This window comes from Notamacropus eugenii, chromosome 5, assembly GCF_028372415.1.
Source record: "Notamacropus eugenii isolate mMacEug1 chromosome 5, mMacEug1.pri_v2, whole genome shotgun sequence".
In the NCBI taxonomy this organism is placed as follows: Eukaryota; Metazoa; Chordata; class Mammalia; order Diprotodontia; family Macropodidae; genus Notamacropus; species Notamacropus eugenii.
The window spans coordinates 68,357,186-68,379,402 of NC_092876.1; the positions used below are offsets into that span (position 1 = coordinate 68,357,186).

At 40.1% G+C, this 22,217-nt stretch overlaps 1 protein-coding gene across 4 annotated transcripts in view; it reads left to right on the plus strand.

The window, feature by feature from the left end:
* The window catches only part of WDTC1 (WD and tetratricopeptide repeats 1), a 59,602-nt gene that overhangs the window by 22,708 nt on the left and 14,677 nt on the right, over positions 1–22,217 (plus strand). For all 4 annotated transcript variants that reach the window (XM_072609505.1, XM_072609503.1, XM_072609502.1 and 1 more), the window contains 6 exons: positions 12,972–13,018; positions 13,985–14,096; positions 16,010–16,197; positions 18,920–19,102; positions 20,104–20,198; positions 21,165–21,280. In XM_072609505.1, the coding sequence (XP_072465606.1) occupies positions 12,972–13,018; positions 13,985–14,096; positions 16,010–16,197; positions 18,920–19,102; positions 20,104–20,198; positions 21,165–21,280 (741 nt within the window). The remainder of the gene's footprint in view (positions 1–12,971; positions 13,019–13,984; positions 14,097–16,009; positions 16,198–18,919; positions 19,103–20,103; positions 20,199–21,164; positions 21,281–22,217) is intronic.

Here is a 22,217-nt window from a genome sequence, read left to right on the forward strand (position 1 = left end):
AGTCCTCACACCTTCCCAATTCATGAAATCTAAATAGCTGAATTATAATGAGCACTATGCAGAATTTAATCTATATTCTGTAATATTCCCAACAATGAGCCCGTGGAAAGAAGTTGGAAAGAGGTCAATATAAGCTCGATGTCAGGAAAACCCTCCTAACAGTTAAAGCTGACCAAAAAGCAGTGGGCTGCTTCAGGATGTGCTGGGTTTCCCCTCCTTGAAGGGCTACAAGCAGAGGCTAGCCGACCATTTGTCTGGGATGTTATAGTAGGGAATTCTTTCTGTGTATGGGTTAGGTTAGGTGGAGTCTGATATCCCTTCTAACTTAAGATTCTGGCCCTTAACATCCTTTTGTCTCTGGTTCTAACGGGAGAGGCCCCTGTTTTCTGGGTGTGGACCTTCCTCTAATACAGATGGGCTCAGCTTTGTTCATTTATCTACTTTCACTCTTGTTCACTTCCACTGGGAAGAGGGTCGAAATTTCCCTGTAAATTCAGTCTTTCTAATTGTGCAGAGCTTTGGGTAGATAACTTTTTTTAAGGCCATTAAACCAAAGGAAGGAATCTGGCTACCCAAGTTTTCCTGTGCCTCATGAAATTCATTTTGAGAAGCAGGCTGGGACACTGGTCAGACAGCATCCGGCTTTGGACACATCTTGTCCTAGCTCAGTTGCTGAATCACTTCCCTGGACCTCATTTTCTTTTCTTTTCTTTTCTTTTCTTTTCTTTTTTTTTTTTTAGCAGATAGATTAATTTTAGCAATTTAGCAGATAGAAATTGACCTAGATGGTAGATAGGTGCAATTCTAGTTCTGACAACTCAGACTTTTGTAGTTTTTTAAATTTTGTGAATTATCCAAGCTTTTCTTCTTTCACAGAGCATGTGTATGTGCACAGTAGAAAGTACATTAAACTTGATGTTGGGTGACCTCTACTTACTAGCTGTGGGCAAATAGCTTCAATTTCCTCATGTCTAAAATGGAGATGAAGGAGGAAAGCGCTTTATAAACCTGGAAAGTCTATTGAAATGAAAGCCCATCTATTTAGGGTTAGAGTGGTTTCCTTTGCTTGTCAGCTCTTTGTCAATCGAATCTTATAGAAGAGGCTGAGGAGACACAGGAAACTGGGGCTTCAATAGGAGTTGGGACTTCAGATTTTTCTCTGTGTTCCTCTTGTCTCTCCTGTGCTCGCGGCTCCTTGGTGCCTCATGGAGCAGACAGCCTGGCGAAACCCCTGCTCATCCCTCAGTAGCAACACCCTCTAACCTCCCCCTCCTCCTAACACCCTTCTCCCTTTTCACTGGTTTATTTGCATCCCTATGTGTAGCGAACACATATTCTTCTCTTGTATTTTTAAAACATAATTACGTATCGTGTGCCTGTACCAGAGCCAGCTCTGTTTATCAAGACCAAAATAATTTGTGTCAGACTCACTGTTCTCTCATAAAGCAGATTCTTGGGCATTTGTTCAAAGTCATAAAGCCCTTTATTGGCATTCTTGAGCAGAATGATTCTGTGTGTAGTGAAGCTATTCTGGACTTTCTGTGCTTTTCCCATCCCAGTACTCTCCTCTCCCCCTCAACACTTCTCTGCCCCTGCTCCTTGCTCCCTGTTTCCTGGCCCAAAATCAATTCTGATTTGAATGTCCACCCTGGTCCCTGCATGAGGGTATTCTTGTTCAGGTACAAAAACTCGAGTCCCAGAAGAGGGGGAGCCTGGTTTTGGTATTTTTGCTTTTTGATGGGAGGGAGTGAGAGGATAGGTGCTTTTCCCTGCTGTGTTTCTCATGCATCCTATAGCTTGAGCAAGAAGTATGAGAGCAGGGTTTCTGGGAAAGAAATGGACTTAGTCTCCTCAGTAAAGCTCTGTGTCAGGAGGAGAGCCAGCACTGGAGAGGGGTCTTTCTGGGGACCTCTTGGGGTTATCCATTAATGGATGGTACTGTGGGAGAAAGCATTTGACCTTGGGATCAACAGACACATGTTTGAGTCCAGGTTATGGTATTAGTTGTGTGGTCCTGCACAAGTTGCTTAATCTCAAAAGCCTCAGTTTCCTTGTCTATAAAAATGGATGTTTTTATACTCACCTCTGAGGAAAACATTGGCAAATCTTAAAGCAATATAGAATTCAGTAACTATTAAAATAGATAGATGGAAAACCTGTAAACATAGTAGGGTAAGAATGAGAAAAGGATTTCTTTTTGTTTCATTTATAGGATTTTGCTACCAGTGATTAGTTTCCCTTAGCTTGCTAATTTGCCTCAACCATTGATTCCTGACTCTGTTTTTTTGGGTTTTTGGGGGTTTTTTGCTACTTATGAACTATTGTTTTAAGGGAAATGGTGAAATTCTACAAACATAATTGTTAGAAAAAATCTGTACCACTATTTGAAAGAGATAAAAATAGGTATCTCTGCCTCATGAAGGAAATGTATAGAGGAGATAGATGAATGAGCTGGGTCCCTGAGTGAAATCTTTGCCTCAGTTTCCTCCAGGAAACTTCCTGACCAAACAAGAACAGTTAGATTCACATCTCTTGTACCTCTTCTCTTACAGAGCATGCCCTTAATCTGTCCATAGTCTGTCTATAATTGGAAGCTGTATTTAAATCATCTTTAAATTATATCCAGGTTGTGACTCCTCACTGTGAGTCTCCTCCCTTTCCTTCCTAGCTTTACTGCTCAGTGTGGAGTCTAGCCAGGATTGGAAGCACAAGAAGGAAGGATCCTGTTAGAATAAATTAAGAGCCTATAGGGCACTTATGCACCAGCTGGGCCATCCTTCTCATTTTACACTGAAGAAGATGAAGCGCAGAAGCCTGCGGAGACTTTCCCAAGGCTTTATAGGGAATAAGTGGGAGGAGATTGGAACCCAGGTCTTCAGGTCCCAAATCCAGATGGTTTCTACTTCATACTATCTCCAAAAGCTATAGGAGCCCGAATGTGTGTGTGTTTGATTATACTTTGATGGGTTCATGGTGCTGGGATCATAGACGTTCTAACCTCTTTTGCAGAATTCAGCCTGTCCAAGCCTTCTCACTCTCTGTGCTTCATTCATGCTGTTCCCCTTAGCCAGTGATTCCTGACTTTTTTTAACATTTGTGTCATTTTTTTGTTTCAAGGAGCATTGTGAAATCCCCTGAACAAAATTAAGTTATGAAAAACTATGCCACATGAATTAGAAAAATATATTTGCCTTTGCTGCACAGCTGAGAAGTTATCTTTCTATGAGTCTTCCATAGAAGTTCTAGTTAACTAGTCTTCTTCAAAATCTTTTGTGTAGGAAAAAATGTAATGTCTGCCTGTCAAACAGAATTTTTTTAAATGATCTAATGTGTAGTATAGTCTGTGCCTCCTTTCTTTGTCTCTATTAGTGTAAAAAGTGCAGCACTATTATTATGACCCAGATTAGGAAGTAAGAATAAAAATAGGATAATGGGCTTAAGTAGTGGCTTCTTCAAAACTGCCTGTGGGGTAGGCAGGGCAACGAATGTCGTCATTATTTACAGTTTAAGAACTAAGATTCATAGACATTAAATGATGTGCCACATTGAAGTTGACTGATCACTTATATCTAGTTAATGTCATTTGAACTCAGGTCTTATGACCTCAAGTCCAATGGTTTTCCAGTTTGAATCAGCAACCTTATTAAAGTGCCTTCTAGGTTCCATGCCATAAAAATAAATTAGTTCCTGCCCTCAAGGAGCTTGTACTCTAGTTTGGGGATAAAGGGTATTTTGCATGCACGTACATAAATGAAAATAGTGCATACAATATGATTTTTAGAAAATTTTTTATTTTGTTAAATATTTCCTTCCCAATTACATGTACAAGTTATTAATAATTTAAAATTTTTGAGTTCTAAATTCTTTCTCTCCTATTCCTACCCCCTCCTTGAGAAGGCAAGTAACTTGATATTTATCATACATGTGAAGTCATGTCCATGTTTCCATATTAGCCATGTTGCAAAAGAAAACACAAACAAAATAAAACAATAAAAATAAAGAAAAAAATATGCATCAGTCTGCATTTAGAGTTCATCACTTCTGCATGTGAAGGTGGATAGCATCGTTCATCGTGGGCTCTTTGGAATTATCCTGAATCATTGATCAGACAGTAGCTTTCTCTCACAGTTGATTGTCCTTATGATATTGTTTTTGTGTCCTCCTGGTTCTGCTAACTTCACTTTGCATGAGTTCATATTTTCTCAGGTTTTTCTGAAACCATTCCCTGCATTTCTTATAGCATAGTAATAATCCATCACAGTCATATACCGTAACTTGTTTACCCATTCCTCAGTTTACGGACATCCCCTGAATTTTCAGTTCTTTGCTACCACAAAAAAAGATGCTACGAATATTTTTGTACAAATGAGTCCTTTTCCCTTTTCTTTGATCTCTTTGGGTTACAGACCTAGTAGCTGTATTATTGCTGGGCCAAAGCTATGCATAATTTTATAGCCCTTAGAGCATAATTTCAAATTGTTTTCTAGAATGGTTGAACTAGTTCATAATTCCACCAGCAGTGCATTATTGTCCCAATTTTTCCACATCTCCCTCAGAATTTGCCATTTTTCTTTTCTGTCATGTTAGCCAATCTGATAAATGTGAGGTGTTACCTCAGAGTTGTTTTAAGTTTTATTTCTCTAATCTGTAGTGATTTAGGGCATTTTTTATGTGACGATTTCTTTTTCTGGAAACTGCCTAATTATATCCTTTGACCGTTTGTCAACTGGGGAATGGTTCTTATTTTTATGAATTTGGCTCAGTTCCCTATATATTTGAGAAATGAGGCCTTTCTCAGAGAAACTTGCTATTAAATTTTGTTCTTCAGTTTCCTGTTTTCCTTCTAATTTTGGCTGCATTATCTTTGTTCCTGCAAAAGCTTTAATTTCACGTAATTAAAATGATCTATTTTACTTTACTTTCTATTTTACCTTACTTTTCTCTTAGCCATCAATCTGACAGGTACATTTTTTCATGCTCCCCTAATTTACCCATGATTATCACCCTTTATTCTAAATCATTCATCCATTTTGATCTTATCTTAGTATACAGTGTGAGATGCTGATTTGTGCCTAGTTTCTGCCAAACTGTTTTCCAGCTTTGTCAGCAATTTTTTTTTTTCAAATGTTGAATTCTTACCCCCAAAACTTCTTGGGTCTTTGGGTTTATCAAACTCTGGATTGCTACTGTGATGATTTACTATTATATATTGCATACCTAATCAGTTTCATTGATCCACCACTCTTTCTTAGCCAGTTCCAGATTGTTCTGATGAACACTTTGTAATGTAGTCTGAAATCTGGCTGTTTGGGCTCCTTCCTTAACATTTTTTTCATTGGTTCCCTTGATATTCTTGTCCTTTTATTCTTCTTAATAAATGTTCTTTTTCTGAAATAGAGTTATTTAAGTATTTTATTTCCTCTTCTGTTAATCTGGGCAGTTTATATTTTTGTAAATATTCATCCATTTCACATAGACCATCAGTTTTACTAGCATGCATGTGGGCAAAATAACTCCTAATAATTGCTTTAATTTCATCTTCATTGGTAGTCCATTCATCTTTTTTATTTTTTACACTAATTTGGTTTTCTTTTTAATCCAGTTAACCAATGATTTATATTTTTTATTGTTTTTGTTTTTTTTATACTAGCTCCTAGTTTTACTTATTAGTTCAATTTTTTTTTTACTTTCAATTTTATTAATTTCTCCTTTGATTATCAGGATTTGTATTTTGGTGTTTAATTAGAGACTTTTAATTTGTTCTCTTGTTCTTGTTAGTTTTTTTAATTGTATGCCCAATCCGTTGATCTGTTCTCTCCCTCGTATTGATGTATTCATTTAGGGACATGAATTTTCCCCTAAGTGCTGCTTTGGCTGCATCCGCAAATTTCAGGAATGTTGTCTCTTTGTATTTCTCTTTAATGGACGTACTGTTTCTATAATCTGTTCTTTGACCCACTCATTCTTTAGGGTTAGATCTTTTAGTTTCAACTCACTTTGAACCTGTTGGCTTTAAGTAAACCAATTACTTCCTTGGCTCTTTATTGCATGTAATTTTTATTGCATTATAGTCTGAAAAGTGTACATTTAATATTTCTGGGTTTCTGCATTTGATTATGAGGGTTTTATTCCCTAAGACATGGTCAGTTTTTGTGAAAGTGCCAGATTTTTCTCATATCTAACTTTTCTAAGCTTCTATTCATTTTCTTAACTTCTTTCTTATTTATTTTATGGTTGAATTTATCTACCTCTGAGAGGAGAAAGTTGAGCTCCACCAGCAGTATAATATTACTATTCTCTTCTGTAACTCCTTTAACTTTTCCTTTAAGAATTTGGATGCTTTGCCATTTGTACATATATTTGTATTGCTATTGCTTCATTATCTATTGTGCTTTTTAGCAAGATGTAGTTTCCCTGCTTATCACTTTTAATTAGGTCTATTTTTGCTTTTGTCTGAGATCATGATTGCTACCCCTTCCTTTCTTTTACTTCATCTGAACATAACAGATTCTGTTCCAGCCCCTTATTTGAGCTCTTTTGTGTCTCTATTTCAAGGGCATCCCTTGTAAACAACATATTATTGGATTCTGGTTTCTGGTTCATTCTGCTATCCACTTCTGTTTTGTGGGTGGTTTCATCCCATTCATTTTCACAGTTGTGATTATTAACAATGCATTTCCCTCCATCCCATTTCTTCCATTTCTCTTTCCCATGGGTTCTCTCTCTCTCTCTCTCTCTCTCCCCCCCCCCCTTCCACTCTCTCTCCTCTGTGCCTTTTCTAAAGTCTGTTTTGCTTCTGACCAATACCTTCTTTTATCCCTCTTATTCCTCTGTACTTCCCTATTGGATAAGATAAATTTCTATTACCAATTGAGTATGTATGTGTATTTTTCCTCTTTGAACCAATTTAAATGTGAGTGAGGTTCAAGAGTTGTCTACCCTACTCCTACCATTTTCCCCTCCAGGGGAAAAGCTCTTCCTTACTTGTCTCTTTTATGTGAGGTAATTTCTTCCATTCTTCCTTTTCCTTCCCCTTTCTCCCAGGTCATCCCACTTTCTTGCCTCTCCTTTTTTTTTTTTTAATACCATCCCAATATAATCTATTTACTCCTGTGCCCTCTTTCTATGTAGACTCCTTCTAACTGTCCTTACAATGATAAAGTTCTTAGAAGATATATGTAAAAACAGTTAATGAATTGGGCAAGCAACTTTAAAAAAAAACTAGTAAAAGAAGAAATTAAAACTCCCCAATTAAATACCAAATTAGAAATCCTGAAAATCAAGGAGAGATTAATAAAATTGAAAGTAAGAAAACCATTAAATTAATAAATAAAAGTAGAAGCTGGTTTTATAGGGGAAAAAAACCAATAAAATAGATAAACCATTGGTTAATCTGATTTTAAAAAGGAAAGAAGAAAACCAAATTACTAGTATCAAAGATGAAAGAGGTGAATTCACCACCATTGAAAAGGAAATTAAGACAGTTGTTAGGATTCATTTTGCCCAATTATATGCCAATAATTTGACAATCTAAATGAAATAGATGATTATCTACAAAAATATAAATTACCCAGATTAACAGAAGAAGAAATAAAATACTTAAATAACCCAATCTTAGGAAAAGAAATATATCAGTGAACTTCCTAAGAAAAAATCTCCAGGACCAAATGGATGCACAAGTGAATTCTACCAGATATTTGAAGAACAATTAATCCCAATACTATATAAACTATTTGGGAAAATAGGTGGAGTCCTACCAAATTCCTTTTACGACACAAATATAGTACTGATACCCAAACCAGGAAGAGCTAAAACAGAGAAAGAAAATTATAGACCAATTTGCCTAATGAATATTGATGCAAAAATTTTAAATAAAATATCAGCAAAGAGATTACAGCAATATATCACAAGGATCATACGTTACGACCGGGTGGGATTTATACCAGTAATGCAGGGCTGGTTCAGTATTAGGAAAATTCTCAACATAATTGACCATATCAATAACAAAATCAACAGAAATCATATCTCAGTAAATGCAGGAAAAGCAGAAAAATACAGCACTCATTCCTATTAAAAACACTAGAGAGCATAGGAATAAATGGAGTTTACCTTAAAATGATAAATAATATTTATTTAAAACCATCAGCAAGCGTTATCTGCTAGAAGCCTTCCCAGTACAATCAGGGATGAAACAAGGATGCCAATTATTACTTCCGTTATTTAATATCGTACTAGAAATATTAGCTATAGCAGTAAAAGAAGAAAAATTAATTAGAATAGGCAGTGAGAAAACAACTGTCATTCTTTTCAAACGCTGTGTTATACTTAGGAAATCCTAGAGAATCAGCTAAAAAACTGCTTGAAATTATCAGAAACTTTAACAAAGGTGCAGGTCACAAAATCAATGCAAATCATCAGCATTTCTGTATATCACCAACAAAGTTCAGCAGATTGAGATAGAAAAAGAAATTCCATTTAAAGTAGCTGTAGACAGTATAAAACACTCGGGAGTCTGCCCGCAAAGACAAACCCAGAAACTATATATGGCCACAAGCATAAAACACTTTTCACACAAGTGAAGGCAGATCTAAACAACTGGAAGTGTCAATTGCTTAGAGGTGGGCCGAGCCAATATAGTAAAGATGACAATTCTATGTAAATTAATCTATTTATTCGGTGCCATACCAATCAAACCATCAAAAAATTATTTTGTAGAGCTAGAAAAAATAACACTTCATTTGAAAGAACAAAAAGCTCAAGATATGAAGGGAATCAATGAAAAAGAATTTGAAAGAAGGTGGTCTAATCATATCTCAAACTGTATTATAAAGCAGTAATTATCAAAATTATCTGGTACTGGCTAAGAAATAGAGTGGTGAGTCAGTGGAATAAATTAGGTACAAATTACATTGTAGCAAATGACTATAGTAATCTAGCATATGATAAACCCCCAAATCCAGACTTTTAGAACAAAAACTCATTATTTGACAAAAACTGCTGGGAAAATTGGAAAACAGTATGGCAGAAACTAGGTATAGACCAACATCTCACACTGTCCTTCAAGATATGGGCAAAATGGGTACATGATTTACACATACAGGGTAATATCATAAGCAAATTAAGAGAGCATGGTATAGTCTATCTGTCAGATTTATGGATAAGGAAAGAATTTAGGACCAAAGAAGATATAGAAAGCATTACAAAATGTAAAATAGATTATTTTGATTACATATAATTAAAAGGTCTTTGCACAGATAAAACCAATGCAACCAAAATTATAAGGAAAGCAGAAAAATAATTTTGCAACAAGTATGTCTGATAAAGGCTCATTTCTTAAATATGTAGAGAATTGAGTCAAACTTATAAAAATGTCAATCATACCCCAGTTGATAAATGGTCAAAGGATATAAACAAGTGGTTTTCAGGCAAAGAAGTGAAAGTTATCTATAGTCATATGAAAAAATGCTCTAAATCTCTGTTGATTAGAGAAATGCAAATTAAAACAACTCTGAGGTACTATTTCACACCTATTAGATTGGCTAATGTGACAAAAAGGGAAAATGTGGGATGTCAAAGAGGATGTGTGAAAACTGGGACACTAATGCATTGTTATTAGTCGTGAAGTGATCCAACCATTCTGGAAAGCAATTTGAAACTGTTGCCCAATGGGCTATAAAACTATGCATACCTTTTGATCCAGCAATAGCACTACTAGATCTGTATCCCAAAGACATCCAAAAAAAGGGTGAAGGACCTAGTTATACAAAAATATTTAGAATAGCTCTTTTTGTGGTGGCTAAGAATTGGAAGTCAAAGTGATGCCCATCAATTGGAGAATGACTAAACAAGCTGTGGTATGTGATTGTAATGAAATATTATTGTGTTATAAGAAGTGACAAACAGGATGATTTCAGAAAAACTTGGAAAGACTTACATGAACTGATGATGCATAGTGAAGTGAATGGAACCAGGAGAACCTTGTATACAGTACCATCAATATTGTTCAATAAAAAACTGTGAATGACTTAGCTGTTCTCAGCAATACAATAACCCAAGACAGTCCCAAAGGTCTAATGATGAAGTATACTATCTGCCTCCAGAGAAAGAACTGATTGTGATTGAATATAGACTGAAGCATTCTATCTTTCACTTTCTTTTTTTCTTTCATTTGAGTCTTCTTATACAAAATGACCAATATGGAAATGTTTTACATAATTGCGTGTGTATAACCTATGTCTGTTTACCATCTCAGGAAGGGTAGAGGGGAAGGAGGAAGGGATAGAGTTTGGGAATGCAAATTTTAAAGAAAAATTTTAAAAAATTGAAAAAATCATCTTAAAATAATTTTGAAACATAATAAAAATACTAATACTTACCCCCACCCTCCAGAAAAGAAGATATGTGTATCATCTTCACATTTAGAAAGGCAAATAATTTAACTTTGTTGAGTCCATTATGATTTCTCTTTTGTGTTTGCCTTTTTATGTTTCTTTTGAATTTTGTATTTGAAGGTCAGGTTTTCTATTCAACTCTATTCTTTTCATCAGGAATGCTTAAAAGTTCTCTATTTCATTAAATATCCTTTTTTAGTTTTGCTAGGTAGCTTATTCTTGGTTGTAATCCCAGTTCTTTCACTTTCCAGAATATTATATTCCAATTTCTCTACTCCTTTAATGTGGTAGCTGCTAAATCTTGTGTCATCCTCATTGTGGCTGCATGGTATTTGAATGGTTTCTGTCTGGTTGCTTGAAGTATTTCTCTTTGACCTGGGAGCTCTGGAATTTGGCTATAATATTTCTGGGTGTTTTCATTTGGAGATTTCCTTCAGATGTGACTGGTGGATTTTTTTCATTTTCTCTGGTTCCAGGATATCAGTGGAGTTTTTGATGATCATTTTTAAAAATATGATGTCTAGACCCTTTTTAAAATTCATGGCTTTCAGGTAGTTTTATTGTTTCTTGAGGTCTCATTGATTCATTAGCTTCCATTTGCCCAATGATTTTTAAGGAGTTATTTTCTTCAGTGAGCTTTTGTACCTCTTTATCTATTTGGCCAATTCTGTTTTTTTAAACCGTTAGTGTCTTCAGAATTTTTTCTGCCTCTTTTACCAAGCTCTGTTAATTTTCTTTGTAATTTTCATTTGTTTTCATTTCTTTGCCTAATTTTTCCTTTCTAACTCTGAGTTTGAGAATAATTTTTTAGCTCTTCCACAAATTCTTGTTTGGCTTGCATCCAATTCACTTTGTCTCAATTTTTCATTGAGAGTTTCCTTTAACTGTTTTGGTGTCATTGTCTCCTTCTGAGTTCACATCTTGATTGTCACCATAGTAGCTTTTTATGGTCAGGTTCTTTTTTTGTTGTTTGTTCATTCTTCTGACCTATTTCTTGATTTTTAACTTTATGTTAATGTTGGGCTCTCTTTCTGGTGCTGGGGAGTTTGGGAGGGACATTGTCCCAAGCTTTAGGCTTTTTCACACTGCTGTTTTCAAAACTAGTTCTGGGGGCTTTAAAGTTTTCAGTGCTTCCAAGGTGGTATGATCTAGGGAGAAGTGTGGTCATTGCTTTCTTGGTTTGAACTCTGATCCTTACCCAGGAGGGGCCTCTGATTTCATGGGATTGTAATGGATACAGTTTCTCAGGGTTCCTGATCCCTTGGAACCAGAAATGATACTGCTCCCCAGGGCTTCTTGACCAAAAGTGCTCCTCTCCTCCCTTGAACTGTGACCCAGAAGTCTGTGTAAACAGTAGAATTGCCAGTGTCTGGGTCTGGTCCTATATCCAGTTTTAGCACTGGTCTACCCTGTTGTTTTTCTGACCAGTTGCCAGGTTCCCTTGCTTACTGACTTGAGGGCTCCCAAAGCTGCTGCTGCTGCTGCTGCTTCTGTCACCATCACCTCCTCCCTCCCTGGAACTTCAACCTCACATCACCAAGTGCTTATTGGACATTCCAAACTGGATATCTCCAAGACTTCTTGAAAGTTGGTTGTTTCTGTTGGAAGCACCACCATCCTTCAAATTTCCCAGGTTCATAACGTCAGCATTGGCCTAAACAGCTTATTTTCCCATGTATCTGATCAGTTTCCAAGTGTTGTCATTTCTACCTTCCCAGCACCTCTCCCATAAGAGCCCTTTTTTCTGCTCACACAACTCCTCCTAGATTGTCATCCCCTACTTTCTGGAGGATTTGTCTTCCTGTACTCTAGTTCACCTTACACACTGTTCCCAAAGTAACTTTGTTTAACTTAAGTGTGAACTTCCCTCGGTGATTCCTGTAGCCGCTCTACATCAGTGTCTTGCTCTTGCTTCTCAATTCAAATATAAACTGGTCTGTTTAACTTTTAAAGCCCTATGCAATCTAGCCCCAGCCTATCAGTCCAGCCTCATTGAACATTATTCCCCATCTCACTCTCAGCTATGTGGCCAAACTGGCCTCCTCTGTGTTCTTCACACAACACTTATCTCACTTATCTCTGCTGTCCGTGTCTTTCCCCCTGCTGTCTCTCATACCTGGAATGCCATTCCTCCTTAATTTCACCTTAAAAAGTCCCTCTCTTCCTTTAACATGCTGTTCTGCATGACATCTTGCCCCCAACTGCTTGTGCCCTTTCTCCCTAACTACCTTGTATTTAACTAACTTGTACATATTTGTGTTTTTTCATTTGATTTACGACATATACACATTTATAGCTGTATGCACCTTCCTATGAGGATGTTAGCTCTGCATAAAGATTGTTTCATTCTTCATTTCGGTATCCTTTTGGTCCAGCACAGTGCCCTGGAATGAGGAGGCTCTTGATAAGTCCTTATGGAGCCACTCTTGGGCAGCAGCCATCCCTGGGCTACATCTTCCTTGGCCCACACTAGCCTGAGAGCCTGATCCCTCAAACAGTCTCTGTGTGTGAGAGCATTTCACAAGAACTCATGTCACTGACTCTTCTTCCCTTTCCTTCCTCTTTGCCTCCCTCCATCAGGGTCACTCAGGATGTGTAAACTGCCTGGAATGGAATGAGAAAGGAGAGTGAGTATCAGCCCTTGGGTAACCCAGGAGATGGCACTGAGGCTGAGAAGAGCAGGGCTGGGCTGAGCTGCAGAGACCTCTTCCTAGAGACCTCTTAGAACTGTCCCTTACAGGACTAAAGAGGCAGCGGGAATTGGAGCCAAAGCTTTTTCTCTATTCCCCACCCTTACTTGAAAGTGTTATTTTCCCTTCTTGTTTTCTGGCCACTTGATAAATAGTCTCCTTTAGTTCCTTAGTCCTCTAAACCAGCGGTTCCCTAATCCAGGTGTTTTGACAGCACATCACATTTCTTTTTTAAAAAATGTTTTTGATGCATTTTTTCATTACATCAGTCATTTCTGGGGGAAAACCAAATGAACAAATTTCCCCTTTTCAAGATTGAGCCTTCCTTTGTATCAAATTATTTCAAAAACTAGCATGAAATTCCCAAAATTGTAGTTAACTTCGTGGTTTAAAAAAATGATCACCTGCTATCTAGCCCTTTAGTCATAAAACTGTCTAGGAGCAAAGATGGTACTTGAAGTCTTTTTAGCTTATCATAGGTCCTTTAAAGTTTTGCTCTGCTGGCAAAGTTAAAAACTTATGGTCCTTTCTAAATTATGATAAGGCATTGAAAGAGGACTTTAATGGAGCAAAAACCCAAGCTAAATTTAAAAAGTTTATAGCATACGTGACATTTATGTGGGGTGTCATGATGTTAGACCAACAATAACCCTTTTAATAAAACTTTTAAAAGTATGGGCATTTCTAGCATGACATTACTTCTAGGCCAAGGAAAGCCAGGGAGTCATGAAAAGAGAAAGCCTATCTAGAAGCTGGAAATATTGGGAAAGTAAAAGCACCAAAGAACCCTCAGAGACAGGCCCTAGACTCAGTTCTTGATCTCTGGGACAAATGGCTAGACTCATTGCTTTCTGGGGCCAAGTACTATGAGGGACTCAGGACATCTCCTGCTCTGATCTCCAGTTTGCTAGCATCTGGCTCCGATGACCAGCACACCATCGTGTGGGATCCCTTGCACCATAAGAAGCTCCTCTCCATGCACACAGGGCACACTGCCAATATCTTCTCTGTCAAGGTGAGTGGTGGCTAGAGAGGCACTGGAAAAAGGGGAATTAATGCGGTTGATGATTGAACATAATCCAGTCTTTTGTTTGAGGCCACTGGTGGGATACTGATTGTCTTTTTAAAAGCTTAGGTCTCAAGCCCCCAAATTATGTTCTTTGTCAGTAACAAGAAGCAACCAGATGCATCCAGATTGGAGAGGTCAGAACTTGCCTTAGGGCATTTCAGAATGTCAGAGCTGAAAGGGGCCTTGAGTTCATCTGCTTCAGCCCCAGAGTTTAGAGGGGAGGGTAATGAAACACAGTGAGGTTAAGTGATTTGCCAACACGGTTAGCTAGTAGCTGTTGTAGTTGGGAGTCAAACCCAAGTCTTCTGACTTCAAATTCAGTACTCTTTTCACTCTGCTACACAGACTTATACATAATCTTAGCACTAGAAGAAACCATAGACTTGTAGTCCAAGCTTATGATTTTACACATGAGCAACTGAGGTCCACAGGTAGAGATGACTTGCCCAAGGTCACATGGCTTATGATACAAATGCCACCCTGAATGCCTTCATATCTGTTTTCCTGGGCCCTAGTCAGCTGCTGTGGGATCTCACTTCTCCAGTGCCTCTTGACCTCAAATTTTCAAAACAAGGGAAATAGTTTTTACAATGAGCTTTTTTTTTTTTTAAATTTTTGCAGTTTGCTTTGAGTTAGGTAGGACCCTCTGAGAGACAATGGCATTGTCGAATTGCCTTAATGGTTGGATGACAGAGGGCAAGTCCTGTGCCCAGGTTGAAAGCCATTTCTCAGGTTTTACAGTCTGAAAAGGAGTTCTAGGCAAGCTATGCCTTCTGTCTCGCACCCAGACTATAGTAGGAGTCTATTGTAGAGATGACAAGACCACAGGTGCAAGCGGGGCCAGGGCTCACCTCCTTATCTCAACCATGAATCAGTGTTTCCCACCCCAGATCATGCTGAATCCTTTCTGCCAAAGCTGCTGAGAATCCCTAAATACCATTGACTTGGTTTTAAATGACTTATACGGTTAACAAACATTTACTAAGTGCCTCCTTTGGGAAGGGCAGATGGAGAGCAGGGATCATTAGTGCAGGAATGGCTTCTTTTCAGTTGTGTGAGAGAGCAGAATGGTGCACAGATGACCTGCGGAAAAATCCCTGCCCATCATCCTTGTTTCCAGCTAACTCACCTTTCTGTAGCACTTCAGTATTGAGCTAATCAAGGGCTTCCCTTGCCACGACCCCATGGAGTCAGTCATGGTAGCAGCGCTCACCAGTTTATAAAGTGCCCTCCAGTTTATAAAGTGCTTCCCTCCCAGCCCAGGAAGGAAGTATTACAAGTGTTGTCTCCATTTTACAAATGAGAAAACTGAGCTTCCAAGATGTTAAGGGTCTTGCCTTAGCAACGCTGCCAGTAAATGGCTGATCTGGTCTCACGTGGAACCCTCTTAATTCTGGATCCGTTGCTTTCTGCTATAGCATAGACTTTAGGTTAGTTCTGTGCAGATGTCTGCACAGCTCTTACTTGGGGAAGAGGACCTATCTGAGTGAAAAAATTAGGGGTATGGGCACAGAGACTCAGGATTGTCCCCGTATATCCAGTGAGGGAAGTCAAACTCTGACAGAAAGGGATTCTAGCTCCTGTTTCTGACAAAGACTCTGAGGATTGGCATCTGGGGAATGTAAGTTCCTTGAAGGCAAAGACTGTTTTGTTTTGTTTTTGTCTAAGTACTCCCCAACACTTAGCACAATTGGCTGGCATACAGAAAGTGCTTGATAAATGCTTTTGATTGGTTGATTGATTGGGAAAAAGAATCCTTTTGTCTAAAGAGAAGAGTTGAGAAGTCGAATGGCTACCAGAGCTGAAACTGACTTTTCCCCTTCTCCATCACCACCCACAACAATATTTACCCACACTAGTTTCTGCCTCATGCTGGGGATCGGATCTTGATCACGGGAGCAGCTGATTCTAAAGTGCACGTGCATGACCTGACTGTGAAGGAGACGATCCATATGTTTGGAGACCACACAAACCGGGTGAAGCGCATCGCCACAGCCCCAATGTGGCCCAACACGTTCTGGAGTGCTGCAGAAGATGGGCTCATTCGGTAAGCGCCCCAGCTCAGTCTTTATGCCAGACTGTTTCCTTCCTGGCCAGTCCTTCCTTCGACAAGTACTCAGGCCCCATTTTGCTGCCCATCGCAGAAGTCTGTTTCTTTTGTGAAATAAGATTATCTAAATGTGTTTAAAGCAGCAAGATGAATCAGTAAGAATTTCCTAAAATGACCCAACCAATTAATTACTGTTCTGTGCCTAGCCCTTTCTGAGGTGTTATGGCCAAGGGAGGAAGAAAAGATTGTTCAAAGAGGGGTATAAGACTTTTACCCTTAATCAGAAAGAAAACAAAATATGAAGATGTATGAACCAATTAACAAGTGAAATAAGACAAACCTCCCTAATACAAGTCCTTGTTATGACTCACTTAGGCTCTTACAATCTCCTAATAGGTTCTCCTTCCTGTTCCAGTCTGTCCACACCAATATCAGAACAATCTTCTGTTTTTTTAGATCTGGCCATGCTACTCAAGCTCAGAAATCTTCTGTTGATCCAAAGTTCCTGTTGAATAAAGTTCAAATTCTTGAGCTTAGTATTCAAGGCCTTCATGATCTGGTGCTCCATTCTCTTTCTATCATCTTTACCCCTTCCCATGTACTCTTCCCTCCAGCCAATCTGGACGACTCGCCACTCCCTGTGTGTCCACGCTACCCACCACCCCCAACCCTCAGCCCTGTGATTTTCCTTATGTTGTTCCCTTTGCCAGGAATACTTTTCTCTGTCCCCCAAGCTTCATCTGTTGAATTCTTACCCATCCTTTAAAATTGAACTGAGATTCCTCCTCTGTGAAAACCTTTCCTGACTGTGACCTTTTCCCTCCTGGAACTTCACATAGTTCTTGGTTTGTTCCTCCTTTGTGCACTTATATATGTAACATTTTGCATTTTAGTTGTGTATGTATGTGTGTGTGTTCATACTAGTCTGCAGGTTCCATGAGAATAGGGATTGGTTTGTCCAGATTTTTCATCTCTCCCAGCACATTGCCCTGTTCTGTCAATACAATAGGCACTTAATAAATGTTTGATTGAATTTATTTGAATCATAGTTCAGTCATTCAATAAACTAATTGATTATGAAGCACATGCAGTGCATTTCAGGAGATAAACAGCAAAGAATGTTGTCTTCCCACATAAAGAACTTGTGGGTAGTGAGGAGTGGGCAAAGTAGAATTGGAGAAGCATTGAAAGGGATTACAGAAAGGGATTCAGAAATCTAGAGGAGGAAGGGAGAATGGGGAGAGGCTTCATAGGGCAACTGGAGACACCCAGGGACATGTTCAGGGAGACTGGCCAGAACAGGACATGTGAAAGGGAATGGTGACCTCACCCTGTAAAGGGAGGCTGGGAACAAGGCAAGGAGGGCCTCAAATGCCCTACAAACAAAGGTATACTTTGTTCCATTGGCAGCAGGTGATAATTGGGAACAGGGGAATAACATGAATTATAGAACATAGAGCTGAAAGGACCTAGCCATCAAGATTAGTAATGCGTTAGAAGAACTTATCTGACAGTCTTTATTGGAAGAATTGGTTGAAGCAGGAAGACAGGTTTGGAGTCTATTATAATCCAGGCAGAAAGGAGCAGTGGAAGTACAAAGGAAGAGTAAGAGAAAATGTATAGAGGTCAAATTGGCAAGACTTGGCCACTATATACAGAGAAAAATGGAAGAGTCGGAGATGATTCCAAAGGTTAAACCTAGTTGATTGGAAGGCTATAGAAATAGGGAAGTTAGAAATAAGAGTCAGTTTGAAAGGATAAAATTAGTTCGGTCTTATAGGTGTTGAGTTTGAAATGATGGGATATCCAGTTGGATGCATTCAGTAGGCAAACAGAACTTTGATTCTTAAGCTTTGGAGAGAGACTGGAGTGGAAAATACAAACCAGCTGTGTAGATAGTAGTTGAAGCCACACAAGAGAATTAGATCAGAGAAGAAAGAACCCCTGTATAGACCAGTGGCATGCAAACCCTTAGAGGAAAGTTTCCTTAAAGAAGGCCTAGTTAGTAGTGACAGTGGCTGCAGAGAGGTCACGGTCATCAAGGACTAAGCACAGTTCAGTGGACTTGATTGGAAGTCCTTGGTGACCTTGGAAAGAGCTGGTCCAGCAGAGTGATGGGAATAGAAACCTAATGGCAAGTAGTGAAATAAAGGTAACAAATGTGTTAAAGTTTAGTAATGAAAGAGGAAGTAGAGAGAAGAAGATGGCTTGAGATGTTGTGGCAGAGGAGCCTGCAGGTGTGTGTATGCAGGGAAATGAAGTATTAAAGCAGGTAAATATAATGACACATGTGTGGGAGAGAGAGAAGAGGAGTGAAGTACAAGGTTCCAGATGTTATGGGAGAGGATGACATCTAGGCCACAGGTGCAAGGTTAGTTGTGGTGAGGAGGCCCAGGATGCCTCTCTTCTGGTGAGACAGGAGGAAAGAGAGATCAAGTAAAGATACAGAAGACTTGTGACGTGCAGAATAGAAGAGTTGAGAAAAGCTTGTATTGGAGGCCTTGACCTGAGGCTGGGGCCTGGAGAAAAAGGGAAAAGATTGAACTTATTTACTTTCATGTGAAAGTCTCCACTTATCATTCCAGTTTCTGGTACCGTGAGGCCCCCTCAGCCTCTTCTTTGAACTCCCAGATCTTCCACTTCTCCCCAAGGCAGTGCTAGAGTCCACAGAAGGTTTAGTCTGCAGTGGCTTACATCTTCCCAACCTTCTGTCTTGCAGTCAGTATGACCTTCGAGAGAACAGTAAACACTCAGAGGTGCTGATCGACCTGACTGAGTATTGTGGCCAGCTGGTGGAGGCCAAATGCCTCACAGTCAACCCCCAAGACAACAACTGCCTGGCAGTGGGGGCCAGTGGCCCCTTTGTGCGGCTCTATGACATCCGAATGATCCACAATCACAGGTATGGCCCTGTGGCCCCCAACCCCCCATCAGTACCAAGTCATCTTCCTCTCCTTGATGCCCCACCCCTTCTTACTTGGTGGCTATTTGAAGCTGTGAAGGGAACTGCCTTCTATTCCATCTCCCAAACCTTCTCGAGGTCCCAGAGGGGATCCCTGGTGAGACCAGAACTCTCTTAGGGGACTCTACAGCAGAACCCCTCAAGTGGTTTTAGGCGTTCCAAACTTATTCTAGAACCTCCTGGAAATGGTCTGTGATGAACCACAAAAAGATGTAGTCTCCTGGCCCTCCTTGCACACTTCCTTCAGTGGAACCAGAATCTCGGTGGTTCCTGGCTCCACCAGTACAGACTAATGTCCATCTCCCCCTCCCTGTCCTGGACCATTCTGCTCTAGACTTCCATAAATCCTCCATGAGGCCCCAGTGTGCTTTTCTTACCTTGGGGGATAGCTATCCAGCCAGCTGTCGTCTCATGCCCCATACATGACCTGCCCACTTTTTTCCAGCTCTCTGCACCCTTCACTGGTGTCTGTTGTATTGCTTCCTGTATGCTAATCATTGGCAACATACTGTCTACAGGCACCATCAGTAGTCTTTCCATTGCCCTTTGAGTCACCCACAACTTTGAATTTTCTGATACTGTGGTGATCTGTGATTCACAGCATCAGTGGAAATACCCTAGACTGGCTTGAGAGGTGGGGGGAGTTTTGGATGATATTTTCAGTGCCTCATGAATCAGTCTCCCCCAGGGGATAGGCAGGGAACACACACTAGCCATGGCGAGGCACCTCACTGGGTAAGATATGAGCTAGTAAGGAAAGATGCCATCTACCATGTCATTCAGTTCATTAGGTATTTAATAAGCACCTGCCCTATACAGGGCACTGTCCTAGGTGCCAAGGACACAAAGACAAAATGATACCACAGACTGTCTGATTTTGTCTTGTAATACCACCCTTAGGTGGCAATTCTTAAGGTTTTTATGGTTCCTTCTCCTGGCAGAAAAAGCATGAAGCAAGGCCCTTCAGCTGGTGTGCACACATTCTGTGACCGACGGAAGCCCCTCCCTGATGGTGCTGCCCAGTACTACGTAGCAGGTAGGACTTGGTCCAGCCACAGCTCTGGAGAACCTCCTCATCAGGTTGAGGCTGGCTTTTTGGGAAGTGGGGGGAGCAGGAGTATAACTAACTTTGGGAAGTACCACTGGCATCCAGGGATAGCGGGCTGTTGGTCCTTTGGCACCTTTTCTGTAGGGTGTAATGGACTGGTAGCTTTTGGAAAGAGCCTTAGGTCTTCTGGGCCTCAGCTCTGCTCCTCAGCAGCCAGCTCCATGAGACTTGTCATATCCTGGAGTTGCTTCATCTCTGGACACAGCATCCCATGTTCAGTGAACTGAAGAGCAAGTCATTTCACTCTAGGCCTTAGATAATCCCTTAAGGTCCTTTTCAATGTTAACTCTCAGTGATTATGTGGCCTCGCTCATCTGTCTATACGTTATGGACAGATTGGGGTACCAAGGATCCTGTGGTCCATTGGTGAAGCAGTTATTGGGAGGACTGGTAGATGAGGATTGGGAGGCACAGGTTCATAACCCTGCCATTAATTGGTTGAGTGACTTTAAGGAAACAAATTCAGGAGACAGCCTGCTTATTGGTCAGTGCTGGGGCTGGGAGATCGTAGTTCCCCTTCTTCACCCATAAGTATATTGTTAGGATCAGATGAGGTGATTCATGTCAAAGCACTTCATGTTAAAGTATCAGGAGAGTGAGCACAGAAATGGTATCTGGACTTGGAGGGAGAATCCCCAACACTGCGGGAAAGAGCAGTGGGCAAAGGAACTTTCTCCTTTCCTTCTTTTCTCTAGTCAGTCTTCATGTCTGTGATTGTGTTGAAAAAGATTGAATGCTGTAGGCTTGACTATAATGCAACTCTAATGCTGTGTGGGTCACTACTTCTTCATTAACAAGATCTCTCTCTGGGATAGTGGGTATGAAAGGAGGTTGGTGGGTGAGTAGGGTTGCAATGGAGACCTTACATCCCAGTGGTTGACTTGTCCCCCACAGGGCACTTACCAGTGAAGCTGCCGGACTACAATAACCGCCTTCGAGTGCTGGTTGCTACCTATGTCACCTTCAGTCCCAATGGCACTGAGCTGTTGGTCAACATGGGAGGGGAACAGGTAGGCACTATAGTGGGAAATAGATGAGCTTTACAGGTAGCCCTGTGTCCAGCTAGTTGAAGTTGTGTGTGGTTACCACAGAGGAGGCTAAGATAGAATGGAGAAAACAGTCTTGAGTTCATATCCAGAGGCTCTTAGGGAATAGTGGTTCTGTCCCTCATTCAGTTTGTTTGAAAAACAAAAGGTCAAAGCAGACCTGCAGAGATAAATGAGAAACAGGACTTGCTCGTTGTACCAAGAAAAATGGCAAGGAGAGTGGGCATGGTGCTATAGTGTTGGGGCCAGGGCCTTGCCCAGCTGCCATAATAGTCCAGGAAATCTGAAGGGCAAACAGAGGGCACGTGCCCAAGGTGAACAGGTGGTGTCTTTCTGTCATCTGGTTAGATGGGTATTAGAACGAGTGAGCCTTCAAAAAGAGTGTTATCCTGCTTCTCCCTGTGTTATCCTAGAAGTTCCATGATGGCAAGAGTATAGTCTTATGTATCTCTGTATATCCTCTAGAACTGAACCCTGCACTCCACACAAAGGAGTTTAATAAAGAGTTAGTTGAACAGATGTCCTCAGGACCTCTAAAGAGCTTTGGACCAAACTTATCGTTTGCTTACTGAGCATTCACTTCATAGTAGGTCCATTTTAATGGGTCTGTAAAATGGGGATAGCAGTTCTTGTACTGCCCACCTCTTGAGGTTATTGAATCTGTTAGAAAAGCACTTTAGAATAGGTGTGACTTTTTTCATTATTTGTTGCCCTGTAATATCATTTAATCCTTAACTGTTTCCTGTGGCTGTGTAACTGGGTATGTCACTTCCTACTCTGGCCCTAAGATGCTGTGATCCTGAATAAGACAATATACAAAAAGTTCAGGCCCTCAGAGGCAGGGGGCACGGGGAGTCACTGGAAACTGGAGGAACTGGGGAGGGGTTTCTAGGTGCACTAA